Here is a 19956-nt window from a genome sequence, read left to right as displayed (position 1 = left end):
TCGACTGGAGGCTTGTCTAGAAGTGGCGAAAGAAGGCTACCACATTGTGTGCACACGTGACCCTGCGAATGACACAATCAGCGTTAAGCCTCATTGTCACCAGTTTACTTCCGGTCGATTACGTAACTATCTCCGATGATTTTTAACGGAAAACACGAAAAATATTTCAAAATATTGAAAGCAGTGTGTTTATTGAAAGTTTTTTTGAGGATGTGATTGATAATTTAGAGCGTATGGCCTGTTTAATATCTCGGATTTTAATAGATTCTTTTGTCTTTTAACGGTTGAGGTTTTCCGTCGGACCTCCGGAAGTAAAATGGTGACAATGCGGCTTTAAAGATGAGGTTCCGCTATAAAAGGGAAAGCTCCTCCCACCCCCGGACTCGAATTTGCAATTATAATCATAACACTGCAACGATAGCAGTCACAAATTATAAGCCTTCTGTAAAATTGCTTATCTCTGAGCCTCAGTCGGCTGGAATAAAACTATTTTTGCACAGGTAACAAGACAGTTGTGTTAAGAGATTGTTGAATTGGTTATTTGCTGTCCACTCACGTTTTCGGTGCAAAATTTTAAATTTTGCGCTATCCATAATCTAGCGCACCTGCATAAATTATTCTCGCTGATGAAAATGCTCGTATTTTAGAGCGCACACAGCTTGGTATAGCATTATTTTACGATAGATAGAAACATTTTTAGATGGACAACTCTAAGAATGATATTTATTTTGGTTTAGAATATAAGTTTTGAATTTAACGCTCAAAGCACTTGTCCTGACATGTTCACTCATTGACGGCTGATTGATAACCGATTGTTCTTGAGCCCCGGGGTAGAAGGAGCTTTCCCTTTTATAGCGGAACCTCGTGTTTAAAGTACAGTTAGCAGAAAAATCAATAAATTCTCGAATCAGTTGCAATTGTTGTTTTTCCTCGTTGTCGCCGTCGATGCCAACATATACTTATAGCGATATGGTCGACGTTAATACAAATACAAACCACCAACAAAATATTCTCAGCACATTTCACGCCATCAAAATCTTTTCACCAGCTCTTTCAGCCATTCTTACATAGTTTTATTGGAGCAGTTGAAAAGGCGATCTTGGAGAAGAAAGGAAGTGCCGTGGGCTAGTAACGCATCTCTCTCCATCTATTCAAAACGGATACCTCCCTGCCACTTACGACCCTACAAAACATAACGTAAACCTTAAGGATATAGTATCACGACTCGTCAGGGGCTGTCGGAAACAGGGACTAGCAAACGCTCAGTTAACTGTCTCGATCCGTCATGCAATTCGTCTGTCCTTGCATAAGGGCCATTTATAAAACGTGACCTCAGATCTTTTATTGGGCATGCAAAACAAGGAAAGCAGATGATTTGAATCGGAATTAAGTAGCAATGGACGATGGACGGATTTAAAGGACGTCTCATTACATCTTCGTTATATCATATGACCGCCGACTGTCAATCGTGAGGTGAAGTTCCCAAGCATGGCCATCGAGCCTCACTTATTAGGTAAATACCAGTAAATAACCATACCTGGACGTCAATCGTGAGGTAAAGTTCCCAAGCATGGCCATCGAGCCTAACTTATTAGGTAAATACCAGTAAATAACCCTACCTGGACGTCAATCGTGAGGTGAAGTTCTCCAGCATGGCCATCGAGCCTCACTTATTAGGTAAATACCAGTAAATAACCATACCTGGATGTCGATCGTGAGGTGAAGTTTCCCAGCATGGCCATCGAGCCTCACTTATTAGGTAAATACCAGTAAATAACCATACCTGGACGACAATCGTGAGGTGAAGTTTCCCAGCATGGCCATCGAGCCTCACTTATTAGGTAAATACCAGTAAATAACCTTACCTGGACAGGCTGATGCGTCAGTGCGTCTATGGGCCCCGTTGTTCGGACCTGTTCAAAGGAACACGAGGTAAGAAACGAGCCACCTGTAACATACGATCGGGTATGGACTTGAAGGTTCCAACTTCTAAGCTAAATCAATGTTTCAACGACCAGGAAGACTTTTTGCCTTCGAGCACAAAATCACCAGCCCTCCCAATGTGACTAAAGATGACGAGTCTGCAGCGTCAGAACGTTGTAATGATCACCGTAGCAACCGGCAGACGACACCACGTGACCAAGCCCCAGTAAAACACCAGGTCAAGGCACGTGACATCTCGTCTCCGAGCCAATCAGATGACACGCATAACGAAACGTCATCACTCGCTGTTCCACCAAAAAAATATATATTTAAAAAATATATATTTGGTAGCATTTGAAAACTGACCGCTTCATTTGTCTAGCATGCAGGCAACCGTGTCTCATTGACTAAACACCCGATTACATTTCTGCCTGCCTATAGCGTTGGTGGAGAACCTTGGATGACCAAGCTACTATATTTGCTGACCTGGAATTTGTCTGCCACCATGTGCCGCAGTCTCTGGTAGTACACTACACCCATAAAGATGTCTGCCTCGAATTCACGACCGTCGATACCACTGTACAAGCGCTCCGTGCCAAAATAATCATAACCAGCTGTCAGAGAAATAGAAGCACAGATTGTTTATACCGCTGCGTACAGCGAGAATGAGTGAGCTGCGGAACAGGTTGGGCTAAAAACAGATGTTTCTGTTTAAAAAATCTTTGTATCTCAGTGGTACAGTAAACACCAGCGTATATGAACCTTGAGATTAAGAACCTACAGAGGCGGAAATTTTGCATTTTAAGCACCCTTTTTATAAGAGCCTATTCAGCCTTGTGGGGAAGAATAGGTTCTTATGAAAGATCACTCATATGTTGTCAAAATTCTGGAAATAATTAATGTGAAAGCTATTAAATGCAAAAAGGACCCGTCATTTTGTGGTGATCATAAAAGGGGGGAGGTAGTCGGGGCAATGAAGAATTCTTGATTTTAGCGCTATAAAATTGACAATATAATTAACATTTGCCCTTAACATGCCCCGAGCTTCACCAACAAGGAATGAACATTGGATACAGTGTCAGAACGTTGTCATGATCATGTTCGCTAGGGCACCCGATGACACGTGGACCAGTTCAAGTAAAACACGAGAAAAGGTCACATGACACCCTGCCATAGCCAATCAGATGACACGCATAACGATGACGTCATCATTCACTGTTGGGTTTTTGTGTATATGAGGTGACATGTGTTTCGCGAAGTACGCACATTTGACGAGAAGTTTGCCAAAGTAGTCGATTGCCGAGTCATCCTCGGAAAAGGTGAAGGGTGTGGCATCGTACACGTGGCCGTTGAGTGCAGCTGACTTGCCCGCCATACTCTCGATCATCATACCTGTTGGGGTATCGTCCAAGATAACAGATAAATGCAATCGTCTTAATAAGGTACTCACACCACCGAAAGCGCTACGAACTACTGGCGATTAGAGGAGAATGTAAAATAGCCGCTAAGAGATCGACTGCTCATGCTATAGAACTTGAATTTCGTGGACAAAAATCATTTTGTTTTTACCTGAGGTACCAAAGTTGATTGTTGTTGCGGGTTTTCATTGGTGTTTTGCGAGCAGAAGTCGACCAAATTAGCTCACTGATCGAAGTAAATCTATCCGTAAAAAAATATCGGGCCGTATTCACAACAAAATGCGGTCGAAAGGTAAAACAATAAGTGTGCAACACATGAATGTGGTTGGTTTTCCCATATCTTGTAAAAAGGATTTGTAGGAAGGATTTTTCTCCAAGACCGCTTTACAAACTATTCTTCAAAATCGTTCATTTGGTCCGATTCGATCGTTTCTTTCCGCGTCTTTTCTTAAGCTCTGAACTGGCCTATTGGGGCTGCTAGAACATATCAGAGAACGAGGTAAATTAATGGAAGAGAACAAGGGCATGCATACATTTGTCAGAGTATTGGACTAGTATGGTATTACGATAAAAATTCTGTAGGATGTGGGAGGGGGTTTGTGATAGTTTCAATACGAAAACCATCCTTCAACAGTTATTAAGAGCCAAGATTAACCCTAAACACAGGAATTCGATTATTGAAATGCAGATACTTTTTGTGCTTACGTCCGCGACAAGGCCTGAATACTTTTAAGTATTTTAAGTATTCAGTTTAAAAACGACAATGTGTGATTTCTCGTATATAAGAACCTATGAAGCATTCTAACGTAAAAGAGCCATGGTGCAGGATGTGCGTACCTATTGTCATTCTAGACGGAAAACCGTGGGGGTTGAAGATGATGTCGGGTGTCCCGGACTCCGAGAACGGCATATTTTTCACCGGCCACTTTTGACTGAAAGAGCAAAAAGAATAATGATGTTGGAGTCCGAGAGCACACCTTACGTGTTTCAAGGTTTCGTGCGCTACCAAACTCGTATATAAATGCGGTGCTCATTCGAGTAGTTAACTAAACGTAAATACGCTTTAATCACTTAGAAATTCAGCCCTTCTAACAGCAAAAACGGCTCAATTCTATTTTCTCAAGTTTACTAATGATATCGGGAGAGTTCTTTCTTTTAATGATAAGAACACTGCAAAAGTAGGTGCTTACTCTTCTATTAAGAATACACTGCCCTATCAAAAATAACAAAATGAGAAAATGAAAACAAGGCGCCGACTTAGCTATTCCGGATAACACTACTTTATCGAAAATAACAACAGAAATGAGAACACGCACAGCAAGATCGTAGGCAGGATTTTGAGGGAGAAGGAGGTGTTGTTTAGGCACATGAACCTATTTTGCACGCGATAGCGATGTGGACACTTACCTGCATATCCCTTTTTGTCCATGACGACTGGAAAACTTGTCGCCAATGATGGGATTCCTCTAGAACATGTCCAGAAAAGATGTCAAACGAACGCGGTACATTAGGCTCAAAGCCCAGGAGTTACTGGGCCAACTCCTAGCTTCCCCCTTTCTCTCTTCGTAAATGTCTGACATACGCTTATCTTTTGGATTTTTTTTTTTCAAACTTCAGCACGAACGCTGACTTGCCCCCCTAGCCAAGTACTCGAGGTTTTGGCGGCATCTCACCTGTATTCGTAGCTTGATGCAAGCTTTACTGAGAGTCTTGTCGCCAGTCTCATCTCCAATAATCTTGACCTGGGGATTAAGCAAGCAATTATCCAGAACCCATCTTAACAAGAAACATAAAAATTTAATATATTAACTTTTTTCATTTTCAAAAAGGTTGAACAATTGACAAATTGGTTGAGAGTATTAATGAAGGTCCATTACGACGCCGCCAATTAACAATCCCGCACAAAACAGCCAAACAAAGCATCCATCGGCTGTCCATAGGCTAATTCAAGTAAGTATCTGAATTACTTTTAATCAAATATAGTCAACGAGCCCAATGGCATCTCAGGAATGTATAAATCGCCTCCCGACCCTACCCTAGAGCGCGACAAACCTAGGCAAAACCATTTACTAACCCGCTCATCTTGACTGTTTCCTCAATAAAGCAAGTTACATTTACTATATTAGCTTTGTGTGTGTTTTTAAGGGAATTGTTGCGGGTTATTCAATAGTTTTTCCTTTCTTTTGTCGCGCTCTAGGGTAGGGTCGGGAGGCGATTTACCAACGGTTCTGCATTCCCGAGATGCCATTGGGCCCGCCGTTTGGTGCATATCATCGTCAGGTCTCCATATTTATCGAACTAGAAATTGATTTTCTTGGCCCGTGCGAGAGGTATCGCTCTAAAACTCGCTATACTGTTGTGAAAATTATCTTTGCAGCATCTGCCGGTGGAATTTTGCCGAAAGCTTTTTTATTTTCGCGCTGAACTCGCTCGAAGCTGGTGTAGGTGAAATTGAGTTGCTTGCCTTTGTCTCTTCTCTCTCTTCTCTTTGGTGGGGGAAATTTTCTCTCGAGGGATTAAACCCCTTTCTGCGCCACAATTCCCCTAAATAACAACACAGGAGGCTAATATAGTAATATAACTAGTTTTATTGAGAAAACATTGCCTCCATTGCGCCCTCCTGCCTCGACGGTCTTACCCAACGGTGTTATAGGGATTCCAATTGCTTAGGGGAGTGAGGTAGATGATTTCCAGGGGGGTAGCGTAAGTCCACTTTTGGTGCTGGGTTTTACAGACTCTTACCATATGCCTTTCCCTACGCAACTTTCGAGATCAATCCCTGCAACCTGTAAACAGAGTGAAAAGCAGATTCATTCTGACAGGACATTTGCGCAAAGGCATGTTCTTAGCTTGAAGAGCTGAAAGAACTTGGTAAACGCTGAAAGTGCTAGCACTGGTGTAGCAGCTATTCATCAATATGTGGGGTGTATAGACCCCACTCACCCACCCAACCCCACTCATGGCTAAGGGGTGTTCACATCAACCCCGAGGGTCTAGTGCGTTTCTTATAGAGTTGCAGAAGTACGGACAATCATCAAATAGTTTTTGGCGTGCAAGTTTCTGCAAGTTACTTTATTGAGCAGTAGAGCCATTTCATTAATCGATATTGATCACAATTTGTTTTATTATTTTGATATTTCATTGTCTTTTTTAAATACTCCCTCACCCCTAAAGTTAGGGTTAATGCGCATAAACAAACCTTGGGTTGTGTCGTTCGCGCCATGAACAGGTTCTCGTCCGCGTAGCCACGATGCCTTACAGATGACCCCATGGCTCCTTTTGCTCCGACCATGAACCAGCGGTGATACCTGTCAGCTCTCAAGACCTCATCTTGCTTGCCCGGAGCGAGGTTGTACGCCAAGAGGTCAAAAGCGTCATCTCTTAAGTTTCCTTTGTAGTTATTCTTACCTGGAATCTGTAAATCAAGAAATTGGTTAGTTACCATGAGTTCCAAAGGTCCTTGCGCCGCCGAAAATCCGAAGGCGCAACAAACGAATACCTAGCCTTGTACGCCTAAACGATTGACCTGTTATTAAAGTTACCCTAACAAAGTCCCCTAAAAATATTTACAAGTAGTATCAATTTTAGAAGCAATTTCTAACCGTAAGAAATAGCACTGGAAGCACATTTGCAGTTTTTGAGAATTTTGTTGCGGTCCTTAACACATCCATATTGTGACGACACTTGTAATTGAATAGGATTATCCATTAGTGTGAAGAATAGCAGAATCGGAAGAATATTTGAGCACCCCCTAAGTGTTGAGGGATAGCAGTTGGTAGAATTTTACACCCTAGAAGATAGGACAATCAACACCGTCAACTTTTGTAGAGTCCCCCACGGGTGTCTTGCGCTCTAATGAGCTAACTTTAAAGAAACGCTCTAGATTCCACTGCATTTTTCAATTGCAATAAAGCAGCAAGAGCTTGCTACTTTTTACTTGTGCAATGGACGAGAAAAGTCTGGAGAACAGAAATTCTGTCTGGAGGTTCTGGTACCCAGGGTTAAGATGTCTTGATGTCCGTCAAGAAAGAGAATTCAATTTGCAACAGGCTATCGCGGCTGTAGGGCGTGACATATGAGCTTCCACCCCTGGTACCAGAGGCTTCTAGCTTCAATACCGACAACTACTGAGCCGGCTCTTTGGTAGTGAAGCTCGGAGTCTCTGGTAACCAGGGTAATGAGCTACACGCCGATTTCAAAATTGATGGGATTCTCAATAATATATTCATATTCGAAAGAAACCTTACCTCGTACATGATCTCATCAAGCAAAGCCCATTTCAATGTTTCCCTTTCCGCGAAGGTATCTTTGTCAAAAGGGTTCAACTGGAAGCGTGCACTTGCGTGTTTTCGACTGCTCTTCATATGTTCTTTGCTTAGCCAGCCTCATCCCGACTTCATCTACCATTCGGAGCCTGTTTAGAGGTATGTCACGGCTGATTGGGTTACAGAGAATTCGGTAGTTCCACTGCGCAAACTCGGGGGTGCCATTGTTGATGACGCTCATGATAGTGGTAGGGAGGTAGGAGAAGTTCTCGAGGTTGTCCTTGCGTCCGGCGTAGGAGGTAAAGCGGATTTTCTCCTGTAGATCGTGCCAGCTCTTGGCATCGATGAAATGCCTGTCACTCTCAAAACCCTCTTCGATGGAACCTGAATCAGACTTGGTCCACGCCCCCTCAAGGTAACAGATTACGGGTCGGGAGTACTCCCGAAAACGCGGACAGAATAGTCTTGATTATGGAAAGCCTTATGGAAAGCCACTCGTGCATTTCCTTAACCTGCTCTCCAATCGTCTTGCACGTAACCTAGAAACAGAAATCATGGTAACACAACATCAACGACGGTGGCTAAAGTGCAGAAGGACAAATTTACAGACAGTAAGTAATAATGTGTAACAAGCTTAGGATTCACGTTGCTATTTCTGTCTGTACCAAGCTTTAAGTAGTAAGTTAAAAAATGCGTGACTCGCGCTCACGTCATTACGTCCAGCAAGGGGCTGCCTCTGATGGAAGTACGCCTCGGAAACGTTAGATATTCCAGATGGTGTGGTATTTGTATTTTTGGTATCTTTGGCGGTACGTCGAGAAGGGGTATATTCTCCACGCCGTGGTACTTGCCACTGTTTGCTAAAATGTGTACCCGACTTTAATTGTTGTGTATGTGTACGGAGCCTTACTTCTGGGGGTACGTCGGGGAAGGGTATATTCTCCACGGCGGGGTACTTGGTGCTGGTGCGGTGCGGCATGTACAGACGGTAGTCGTTATGCCTCGTGCGGAACTTCACGCCGTTCAGAACTCCCACGAACTCGCCCAACCCGACCGTGCGGATGTTGTTCGAGTGATCGTGCATCGCGAAAATGCTCATGGTACTCGAGTGAGTGCTGCCGTACTAGTTCCTCGTTCCTTCTCGCGCGTGTCGAATCTGCTCCACTCCGGACTGTGCCTCGGACCGGATTCGCTCCTCAACAAACAGCTGCTGAAGCATTACCTGCCAAACAAGTTTACAAAATAAGACTTAATTCAAATAAGGTTTGGTTAAGCGGTACCCTGGGTACCAGAGGCTTCGTGCTTCGCGGCGACAACTATTTGAGCGAAGCGAAAGAGCTCTCTATTTAGCGGTCAATATACGAAGTCGGAAAATATTTGCTTTTGATTTAAATGCTCTGGCAAGGGTTACCGCTTTAAAGTTCGACTATAATCTCCACCCACCGCTCTTCCTAATAATTCATTGGGTACTATTTTCTTATATACACTAAAATTTAAGATTAGATAAGAACATGCCTTAAAATGTCCCAAAAATAAGAACGTCCCAGCCTCCTGAAAACTAGACGTTCTTATAAAAAAGAGTGTATAAAACAAGGAATGTGTGGCTGGCAAGAACTCTTCGAATCTGTTCTTTCACAATATTCAAAATAAATCAAAACATTCTTTGACGAAATCTTTTACCTGACGGGTCAGAGCCGCCATAGTGCTCTTTATGATCTTGACTTCCTTCCTCAAGGTTTGTACATCGTCTCCCTGGTCTTCATTAGTAAGTGAAGAGAAATCTTCAGACGCACCAAGAAGCACCACGACTCCCAGACAGACCTGGGCAAACAGGAGCTTCATGCTGTTATCCTGAGGAAAGAAATAAGTATACTATACTTCATCAAGGTGTGTCCCTGGTGTTTCTACGACTTGTCGACAACATTGATATTTTCTTTTCTAACTTTTAGGATGATTTCTTATCATTAGAATTTATGATTAAGAGATTTTTTAATTTTGGCCTTTTTTCTAGTGACAAAACTAGTATCGAAACGTATTGTGGAATATTATACGAAGAACAATCTAGCTTGAGTATAAATCAACCTAGGAGCATATAGCAGATACGACAAATAACCTGATGAGAACTCACCTACGGTTTTTAGTATTTCTCCTGTTGATGTCTTCACGCCGAATGCCAAATGTGGATCGATGCAGGGATTTATATAACCCCCCAAAGGCATTTGTGTGTTTCTTATGTCACAATTGGGAAAATGGAAGGATAATTGCTGTTCGTCATTTGTTTGGTCCTGTTGCTCTCTTAAAAGCTGCATCTGCACAGAGTCTATGCAATGAAAAGGAGCAAAACAAACATCCCAAGTACTTTGGTATCAAAAGCGTTATTTTGAGCACATAGTTTATGCAATGAAAAGAAGCAAAACAAACTTCCCAAGTACTTTGGTATCAAAAGCGTATTTTGTGCACTCAAGGCATGGCAAATTAGTAAAAATCAAAACAAAAAAAAAGAAAACGTTTCGAAACGGTGGCAGTATTTGGACAATTAGTATAAACCCACTCACATAATATTATATTTTATATGAATCTCGCAATTTGATTGGCTCCCGTACTCACTATATATTGAGCCATAAATAGTGAGTAGCGACAAAGCAGCGACAAAAGCGGTTAGTATTACTGAGAATAATCAAAATCGTTATTTATTTGAAAGTAGTATCTGAGTGGATTTATACTAAAACAATTAGACTACATGTTCTCGTTTTCTATGAGTCAACGCGCCTCTACGCGCCTCGTTGACTATCTATTGACTCATAGAAAACTCGAACTCGTAGTCTAATTGTTAATAAATGTATGGACTGTCGGATCGGACAACCCATCTATTTTGTTTATGCCATGGAACTATTTTAGCAATTTCAACAACAAGTTTAATAATACATTTTGATAGCATTATCTTTTTAAGAAAGCCTTTGTGAGCCATGACAAGAATATCGTCACAGACCCGGCGTGGCCTGGTTTTGTGGTGGGGTTGTGCGTTTTTAAGGGTCCTATTAGCTTTGGACTATAAGACTCACAAAAACAGTTGCAGACGAATAGGATTGCACTATGATAAATTTTCAGTTTAGCACAAACTTACATCTACCAAAATGGCGGAGAGCATCCCCCCCCCCTCCGAAACAAGCATTAGTTATAGTCACAGTTTCAAGGGTTATTATCATTTATGTTCGGCGGCCATGTTGAAAAAGGCCTATTTTTTCTCGGATACCCCCTAAAAATACCTGAGGCCCGATTTTGACCCGCAATACGACGAGCATCCCTATCAGTTCTACATGGGAAGGAGTAAGCAGGTAAGTACGCAGCTGCTTTGTTTCCTATTATCTTTGTTCTACAAAGGAGTTCTTTTGTCTCTATTCTTCTCGTTCTTTGTGTGGAGGTGCGGATATTGTTCATTTGCCCAATCAAATTGCAGCTTGTAAGAGCTGCGTACTTACCCATGGGAAGACACCCTCCCCCGGGGGGTTGCATTCTCATTGTTGATATGAATTTACATGTGCATTTGATTTTCGGTATAGAGATCGCACTCTCAACAAAAATTAAGTCTCTGTGAACAAGTACGTCAACAATAAATTGCTTGAATTTTCTTTTCTTTTTTATTTACCATTCTCTTATTCTCTCCCCCTTGTTTTTTCCTTTTTTCTTCGGATTTGGGGGCTTACCCCCGCCGACTCGCCAAGTAAAATGTGTTTATAACAATCACCGATTGTTGATAAATTAAACATAAGAGAAGGGCGATATTTCCAGCGTGTTAGTGATTCCAAAATCTTCCCGTGAAGGTGCTGCAGATTTTACAGTTCTCAGTTTTACCAATCTGATTGGTTTTTTAATCACAAATTTTTTCCCTTGGCGGCGAAGAAAAACCGAAACATCCACGATGATTTCTCGATTACTTCGATGGGTCACGTGACCATAAGAGTGCCCGAACACTTTCGCGATCCGGCACAACAAATCAACTGAAGCGACACGCGAAATGGCGGTTACTCAGAAAAGCTCAAACCTGTGCATGATTTAGTTTACAGATTTCGGAGATCCACGTACTACGTTGTTCCAGTATGGATGATGACGATTCTGAGAGGCAGAAAAAGCTGCAAGCGGGCAAGGAAAAGGTATGTTTTAGCTCAAGTTGTGACGTGGACGATTTGCCGTAGCGCGCGAAGTTCGGTTCATTTGGAATTCCCTGTGTTCTTCACTAAGTTGTGAGTTCCAGCTGATATCATCACTTAGTGGTATAATTGTCTCATTTATTGTATTCCACAGCTCTTGCAGTTTCAGAAAAAGAAACAGCAGGGCAAGAAGAGGAAGAAGCGGGTCAAAACTGCTCAGGAGAGTTGTTCTGCTGCATCCGGCGCGAGTGCTAGCGAGCAAAGTGAGGGCGATCTCTCTGGGACGGGTCTAGTGAGAAAAGACAACCTACCGGGTGACTCAGTCAAACAACGGAAGGATGGACAAGCCCTAGAGGGAGAGGTTGAAGAACTCAGCCAGGCCGATACAGATATGGATGCCCCTTCAATCGGCTCCGAAGTTGGGTCACCTATTCCTTTCGAGGTAAAGTTGTGTCGTCCGACTTCTTACTTACTAATTGTAGTATGTAAGCTTCCTGCTAATTTAGAAAACATTCAGAGTCTTGCCTTCAAGTTCAAGTAATGATCCTTTATTTATATGCTTACCCCGAATTTATTCCACTTAAGTGGTTTTAAGGGGTTGCATTTTATTGCAAGCTAGTTTGCAAATCAAATATTTCGAGTTGAAATACAAATAACCAGAGTTAACTGCATGATCACTACTACGGTTCCCTAGAAAAAAAAGTAGTCTCATATATTTTAGGTATTTATATAGTGTTTATGATTCATTATGTAGTAAAGTCGCATAATGGTTTATGATTTGTTGACTATATATTTCCATCCATGCCTCTAATTAACAAAGCGAAGTGTTGCCTAGGACGCTCAAGGGATGACTTATCACTATCAGAATAATATGCTTCCTAAATGAGTGTCAAATAATTACACTAGATCTGTTACCAAACTGTATTGGTGTATTGGTAATGATATTGTCAATAAATCTAATGGTGCTGCTTCAGTTTTGATATAATTTTTTTTCTTATGTTGTCAAATGAAAATATATATAGCGTTGCTTTAGTTTCGATAAAAATTTATTGATTTCTATTCTTATTGAAGAGCGAAGAAGGCCACTGGGGGCAGTCGGGGAGCTATGCAAGTGGGGAATATACCAGTGGCGAGGAATCCTACATCTCAGAGGTGATTATACTGATTATATTCTTTACTTTCTACTGAATTGAGAAGAGTAGGAGTTAAATATAAACTTTCCTCTCCTTCTTTTGCTGAAAAACTATTTGATCAAATCTAAGTTATGATAGAAAGGTGTTTCTAGTGTGATATACCACATATATGTTCTCTTACATAAATAAGTTACTTGTAGCAGTCAATATCTAAATAAAAAGTTCACAGTCTATTTCTAATTAGCCACTGGATAGCTATAACCTTTTCATAATGCCTATTGAAATCCAAGTGTTTACATTGCATCTTGTTAAGATTCACAGCATGTATTTTTTATTGCCAAGTCTAATATTGGTATACTTTGCCTTAGTAAATTAAAAAGATTACTGTGTGACATAGCTATTGGTCTGATATTGGAAATAAATGTTGTGTTTAGGTTGTGCACCCCATACCATTAGCATAATCATTAAGTTTTGTCAACTTTGAACATTCTTTTATCACCACAACATCCACCAGCTGTTGCCTCAGACAATGCTATTGGAATAGAGTTTTATTTACAAATTATGCATGTTTCAGTATATTGATACATACATCAAGTGCTCACTATTAGTTTGCCGTAATGTAGATACATATCATAGGCTACATACCATAAGTTGCCTGTTGAAATTGTCTCTTTGACTTAACAAGCTCTAACAGTCAAGATACTTGTTATGAAAGTGTCGTTTTACTTTTTTCAGTTTTGTAGTTGGTTGCTCTTCTCATCATGTTAAATTGTTGGACAATTAATTTTGATAGTAGTAGTACAGTCAATTTTGCTTGAAGAAACTACATTATGCTTGTAATCAGACATATTGAGAGGCACTTCTTTTAATTTCTATGGTTTCGCTTATGGAAGAGTTGCCTGTTTTTGTCACCAATTTTAAAAGTTACAGGATTTCAACAAGATCAAAATTGCTTTTTTAAGATTTTTATATAAAATTATCTTCAGTGAAACTTGAGAATAGCGCATTTAAATGTCTACTGTCTCTTGAAAAACATGACAAATACACAGACCATATCAAAAAAATTCTGATTGTGAGATGTTTTCTACTAAGGCGTGCAATAAAAGGGATAGCTCCGCCTCCTTTTTTGCAGGCTCTCATGCAAGTCATTGTCATTAACAGCTTGACTTCATTGAGTGCAGACCTCTGAAACTGCCAGAAGAAAACATAGCAAAAGTAAAGCCGTAGGACATACTACGACAGCTTTAAAGTACAACATAGTGTTAAAGAACTATAATGCATATTCGGGAAAGTGTTTGGAGTCAATTGTCTACAAAAAAATTGTTATTCGGAAAATAAACACAGCGCACGCCTTTTGAGTTGAAAAAGAAAAGTAAAAAACAGAGCATGCACGCTCATCTGAAATGGCGTCATTCAGGTGCACATGCAGACAAACAACAAATTGTTGTTTCTTACAACAAACCTGTTACTACTGTTACTAGACTGTTACTTCTTCAATGGTGTGTTTTTTGCCAATCTTGAACTCTAATATAGCTTTGTAGCTTTTCTCTACGGAGCTCTGCGTGTGAAGTCAAATGACGAATGACAGCTTGCCTAAGGCAAGTCCCTTTAATATTGCATGTTCGGGGTTGAAAAAAATCAAAGGGATTTATAATAGTGTCATTAAATAACAACCCCTTAGTAATAAACAAATAATTTAGATTTTTTTAACTGTGAACACTTTTGCTTGTTACAGGAAGGAGGTCTGGATAGTTATGACATTGCAAACTTGGAGAGTTAGCAAATAGTTTAGATTTTTTTAACTGTTAACACTTTTACTTGTTACAGGAAGGAGGTCTGGATAGTTATGACATTGCAAACTTGGAGAGAAATGAACTTAAGAATCGAAACAGAGATTTGGAAGAAGAAATAACTGCCAAGAAAGCTGCACTCAAACAGATAAGTCGAGAAAATACTGACCTGAAAAGTAAGCTGGAATTGCTAATGAAGGACCAAAGTGGAGCTGCAGTTATCAAGGACTTGACTCGACAAGTGGAGGAGTTAAGAGAAAACCTTAAAGCAAAGCAAGCTATACTTGAAGACATAAACAGAGAGAATCAAGAACTGAAATCTCATAAGGGCTCAACACCAAATCAGGATTATGTGTCAATGATTGAAGAACTAAAAAGTAATCTTGAGATTAAGAAGGCTGCTCTGGAGGACTTGAACAGAATGAATGAGCATTTAGATGCTGAGAATAAGCAGCTGAAGGCTCGACATTCTGACAGCTCTAATTTAAATGAACTTGGTAAAAGTTTAAAGGTGAAATCAGAAGCTCTTGAGGGTCTAAACCGAGAAATGGAGGTTGAGGAACTGCAGATGCAAAATCAAAATCTTCTGCAAAGGCTAGAGGCTGTAGAATCCGAGACAAGTAGGGCCCAGTACCACGACAGTATGCAAAAGCTTGACAATCTGTCTGACTTGGTTTCTCGAAAGGAGAAGGAGATTGAAGAGCTTATCGCAACCAGGGTCCAGCTTGAGGAGAAACTCGAGAATTCTGCCCATGTACATGACCAGTTGGAAGAAAGTCACAGGCGCTCAATGGACCTAGAAACAGAAATTGAGAACCTTAAGTCACATATCAGGCAGTTGGAAGACCAATCGTACTCAGAATCTGCACAGGTTGAAAACCTAAAGCATAATTTGAATAACAAAGAAGACAGTTTGAATCAGCTTAGTCAGGAGAATGAGGATCTAAAACAGAGGCTATTCACTGTTGAATCTTCTGATTTGAAAGGACTTCTAGAGGACAGTTATAGAAAGCTTGAAGAATTAACATCAGAATTGAGAGAAAAGGATCACCAACTCGAAAATATAAGAAGCAATTATGACTCCAAGCAACAGCAGACTTCCCATTTAGAACAGTCTTTGTTCGCGTTACAAAACAAAATTGCTACTTTAGAAGATAACTCATTGTCCGAGACATCTCAGATGGAGAATCTGAGAGAGAACTTGAAGCTCAAACAAATGACAGTTCAACAGCTTAATAAAGACAACGAAGCTTTAAGAGAAAAGTTGTCTAGTTCAGTACAAATACACGACAAAGTTGCAGAGCTAGAACAAGCACTAAAAGCTAAAACTGACGAATTAGATCAAGTCCTAGCTTGCCAGAAGGGTAAAGATGAAGTGCACGATAAAGCGATAGCACATTTAACCAATGAAGTTACTAGTCTGCAAAAACAGATAGATATCCTTGAAGACAATTCTCAATCTGAGTCATCAATGGTGGAGAACCTGAAAGAAAACTTGAAGGTCAAGAGTGAGACCGTCATGCAGTTGAACAGGGATAACGAAGAAGTAAGGGCTGAACTTGACCGTATGAAATCCAAGCTTGAATCAGTCATGCAAGATCTTGATGTTAAAAACAAAGAACTTGAGAGTTTATCAAGTGAGCGAGATAATAAACTTCTGGCACTCACCGAGCAGATTGCTGAGAAGGACAACAGTCTTGACGAGCTGGAGAAACAAAATGAGTCATTGAAAGTGGAGCATCGTCAACTTCAGCAAGACGTAAGTTTTTTGTTACTTCTTCATGTAACAACCTACTCACATCCCTTATTCCAAGATTCGCGATAAAGGGTAGGATTCTTCCCATGATGGCTACTAACCCACCGTGGGGGACTCTCCAGAAAAGACTGGAGTGATCGTCACATCTTTTAGGGTATAAAATTTCGACCAACTGCCACCCTTAGGATGTTAAAAGGATTTTTTCCAATTTTGCTCTCTTGGGGTTAAAATCGATATTGCCGACGATCACCCCCGTCTGTTTTTATCAGAGTCCCCCCTCCCTCCCCGGGTACTAACACTAAATGTCTGCACATTCGATAAAAAAAATAATATGCTTCATCAATCAAAAAATTTGCGCGTTCTGAAATATGGCATACAATTACCATGCTCCATTACATATGTTCCGATCTCAATAATCCCACTCTATTTTCAAAAATGTTTGACTGAACTTTTATTATTATAAATGTCTCAACGGTTATTCAATATCTTTTTTTTGCAGGTTGTTGCATTTCGCAATCAATCCGAGGAACTTACCGAGAGACTTGACGTTGCCCAGAATCGTCTTCTGTCTTTGCAAGACGTGTTGTCTTCTAGAGACGAGTCAGTGCGTGACCTGAACCAAGAGCTGCAAAATATGAAGGAGGAACACGAAAGGCTACAGAACGAGATGAAGCTACAGGGAGAAGAGCTGACCGAACAAATTAAGATGCTGCAAGTACAACTTGTACAGGTAAGCAGGAATTCCCCCCCCCCCCCAAAAAAAATGGGATCCCGTTTTGAGCTAGACTGTACAATCGAAATCCTCTGTTATTTTTTTATACCCCAAAAAAGCATAAAAGAAACGGAGCTGACTAGTATTTCCGCTCGCATGATATCAGTTTGAATTTGCATCGTAGTAGGAAGCGAACACAAGAACTACTAAGTAAATAGTAGGTGGGGCAAAAAATGCAAGCTTGCATTCTTTTGCAAGCCACGGCTTTTTGTGAAATTTTGGAATGGATTAAAAAAGTCGACTAACAACTTGTTTGCCACGAATTGCGGTTATATTCTTCACTGCTTCTTAAATTTTCGCATTTTATTTTATTAGAATGATGGAAGTCTCAAACTGCAGCAGGACGAAATGCAAAAAGCATCATCCGAGCTTCTGGGTACCAAATCCACCATGGACGCTCTAAGAGCTCAACTTGTCGAGAAGCAAAATAAGATTTCAGAGCTAGATAGTCTGTTAAAAGAAACGGTTAACAAAAATGCCGCATCATTGAAGGCTTGTGAAGAAAGGTACAATGAACAGTTAGACAAGTTAAAAAAGGACGCTGACAATAAGGAAGAACAACTAAATGCGCTAGGCAAGGAGTCTGAAGATAAGAACAAGCTGCTAGAAGCTGCCAGGCTGGAGATCGAGGATTTGAAGAGTGCAGCACAAGTTAGTGAAACAACTCTTCAAAGGATCAATAACGAGCTCATTAACACAGTTTCAGAAATCGAAGAGATGCGTGTGAAAGCTGAGGAAGAAAAGGAGAAGTCGTGCTCTCTCGAGTCACAGCTCGATGAGTTGAAAAAATCATCCGAGGAAGAGAAGGAGCGCATGGAGCTCTCATATCAGAGAGAACTACAAGATCAATCAGAAAAACATGCGAACGAATTTGAGAGCCTTAAAGTCCAACTCTGTCGGAATCTGGAGAATTCGGAACTTGAGAAGGATGAAGTCATGAAAGCCGAGATGAACCAGTTGCGAAGTATTTACGAAAGTGAAATTAAGCTGTTAAAGGAATCTGTGGATAAACAGATGGATTTAAATAATGAGCTCGAGCACCAACTCGATGAGGCGAGGGAAACGTTTGAAGAGGATCTAGCAAGCCTTAAAGTTATGGTATCAGAAAAAGATCGCTTGCTTCTAGAACATGAAAACCAATTTGAAGAGCTCGAAATGTTGAATAAAAGTAAACAAAAAGAGATCGAAGTTGAATTGCGATCCCACAAAGATCAGATATCAAAGCTGGAGGGTATTTTGAAAGAAAAAGATGCAGCATTAATAGAGACAACGAATATTAATGCCGAGCTGCTAAGAGGGCGGGAAGAGGTAGAAAGTGAAATAGAGGCTAGTGTTGCATCCAAGGACGAGAAAATTACAATCTTGACCGAGGAAATAACTGAACTCAAGCAGGAACTGAAGAAAAAAGATGGAATTATCTCCGAGTTGAATGATAACCTTACGAGCTTTGAAGACGAGCACGACTCAGAGGTCTCTGTCTTCAATGAAAACCTCCGCAAACAGCAAGAACAAACCGCCGAGCTTGAGAAACAGCTGGTCCTGGAAATGGGAAACGAATCCTCCAGGCATCAAGATGAGATTCAGGACTTGTTGAACGAGCACAGAGAGCAACAGCAGAGGTACGAGAATGAGATTACCGACTTGAAGGAAAAGCTTGATACATTGCTTAAAGAAAAAGATGAGGTTGAAGCCAGTGAGCCGAGCGACGCATTCGAGTCATTGAAAAACCAGCTAGAGCGCTACAAAAACATTGAAAACTTGCTTCTGCAGTCGGAGGCAAAAAATGCAGAGACAGAACGGACTTGTGAAGCTAGAATAACAGGAATCAAGGAGGCATATGAACAAGAGCTTGAGAATGCCAGCGCTAGCCACAAGGAAGCATTAACCGCTCTAAATCAAAAGATCAAACAGCTCTCCTCCGATAAAGAGGAGAAAATGATTCAGATTGGTAAACTTAAGAGGCAGGTGCAGGAGTTAATGGAGCAACAAGAATCAGGAGCAGAGATGAATGTTGATTCGCGCTTGGAGATGATACGAGAAGAGCATGAGTTGGAAGTGAATTCACTGAAAGAGCAGCTGAGAGACCTGGAGGAGAAACATGACAAAGAGATGGATGAGCTTAGTGCTGTGAAAGAGAAGGAATTCATGGGTATAATGGAGGAGATTTTACAGAGACATCAGAATGAATTGGACGAAGTAAGAAAGGAAAAAGGCCAAGCACGCGACGACGAGGACAGTATTTCTACAGCAGCCATGGATCAGAAATTACACCAGATAACTGAAGAAAAGCAGCAAGAACTTGCTCGAATTCGTGACAACATTCTCAGGGATAGCGAAGAAAGAATTGCCGAAATGCAGCAACTGCTTTTACAGCAAATTAACGAGCGCGAACAGGAGATAGCGAAACTCCGGGACCTGTGCACTGGCATGCGGGATGAGCTTGGCGGAGTTACAAAAGAGAGAGATCGTCTGTTGCACGAGGTTTCCGTTTTAACAGAGACTCGCCGCATGGTAGAGCGCCAGAGGGTGCCTATACAGGAACCGCTCATCAGTCAGAAGATCCGTGAGGTGGTCCAGGAAGAGGTCATGCAGTCTCAGGCTGATCAAGTAGAAGGCCTTCCGCCTGGGCTTGGATTCGATGGTAAGATTCTAAAGGAAATTCTGGTGAGGTTCTGGGTTAAACGGCTTAAAATTATTTTGCCTTTTCGTTTATTTCTTTTTTACCATTGGCACGGGTAACATTACATGGCG

At 41.1% G+C, this 19956-nt stretch overlaps 1 protein-coding gene and 1 pseudogene across 1 annotated transcript in view; one reads left to right on the top strand and one right to left on the bottom strand.

The window, feature by feature from the left end:
* Positions 1-3261: 3261 nt before the first annotated feature.
* LOC116620865 lies at positions 3262-8825 on the bottom strand (annotated as a pseudogene).
* A 2739-nt stretch (positions 8826-11564) lies between these two features.
* LOC116620819 (A-kinase anchor protein 9) overlaps positions 11565-19956 on the top strand; it is a 49666-nt gene continuing 41274 nt past the window's right edge. The window contains exons 1-6 of the mRNA XM_048723648.1: positions 11565-11757; positions 11909-12196; positions 12826-12906; positions 14715-16436; positions 16933-17163; positions 17521-19846. Of these exons, the coding sequence (XP_048579605.1) occupies positions 11704-11757; positions 11909-12196; positions 12826-12906; positions 14715-16436; positions 16933-17163; positions 17521-19846 (4702 nt within the window). The 5' untranslated portion in view covers positions 11565-11703. The remainder of the gene's footprint in view (positions 11758-11908; positions 12197-12825; positions 12907-14714; positions 16437-16932; positions 17164-17520; positions 19847-19956) is intronic.

The sequence above is a fragment of the Nematostella vectensis genome, chromosome 2, assembly GCF_932526225.1.
Source record: "Nematostella vectensis chromosome 2, jaNemVect1.1, whole genome shotgun sequence".
NCBI lineage: Eukaryota > Metazoa > Cnidaria > Anthozoa > Actiniaria > Edwardsiidae > Nematostella > Nematostella vectensis.
The sequence above is the reverse complement of the archived record's forward strand: the minus strand, read 5'-3'. Positions and strand labels throughout refer to the sequence as shown.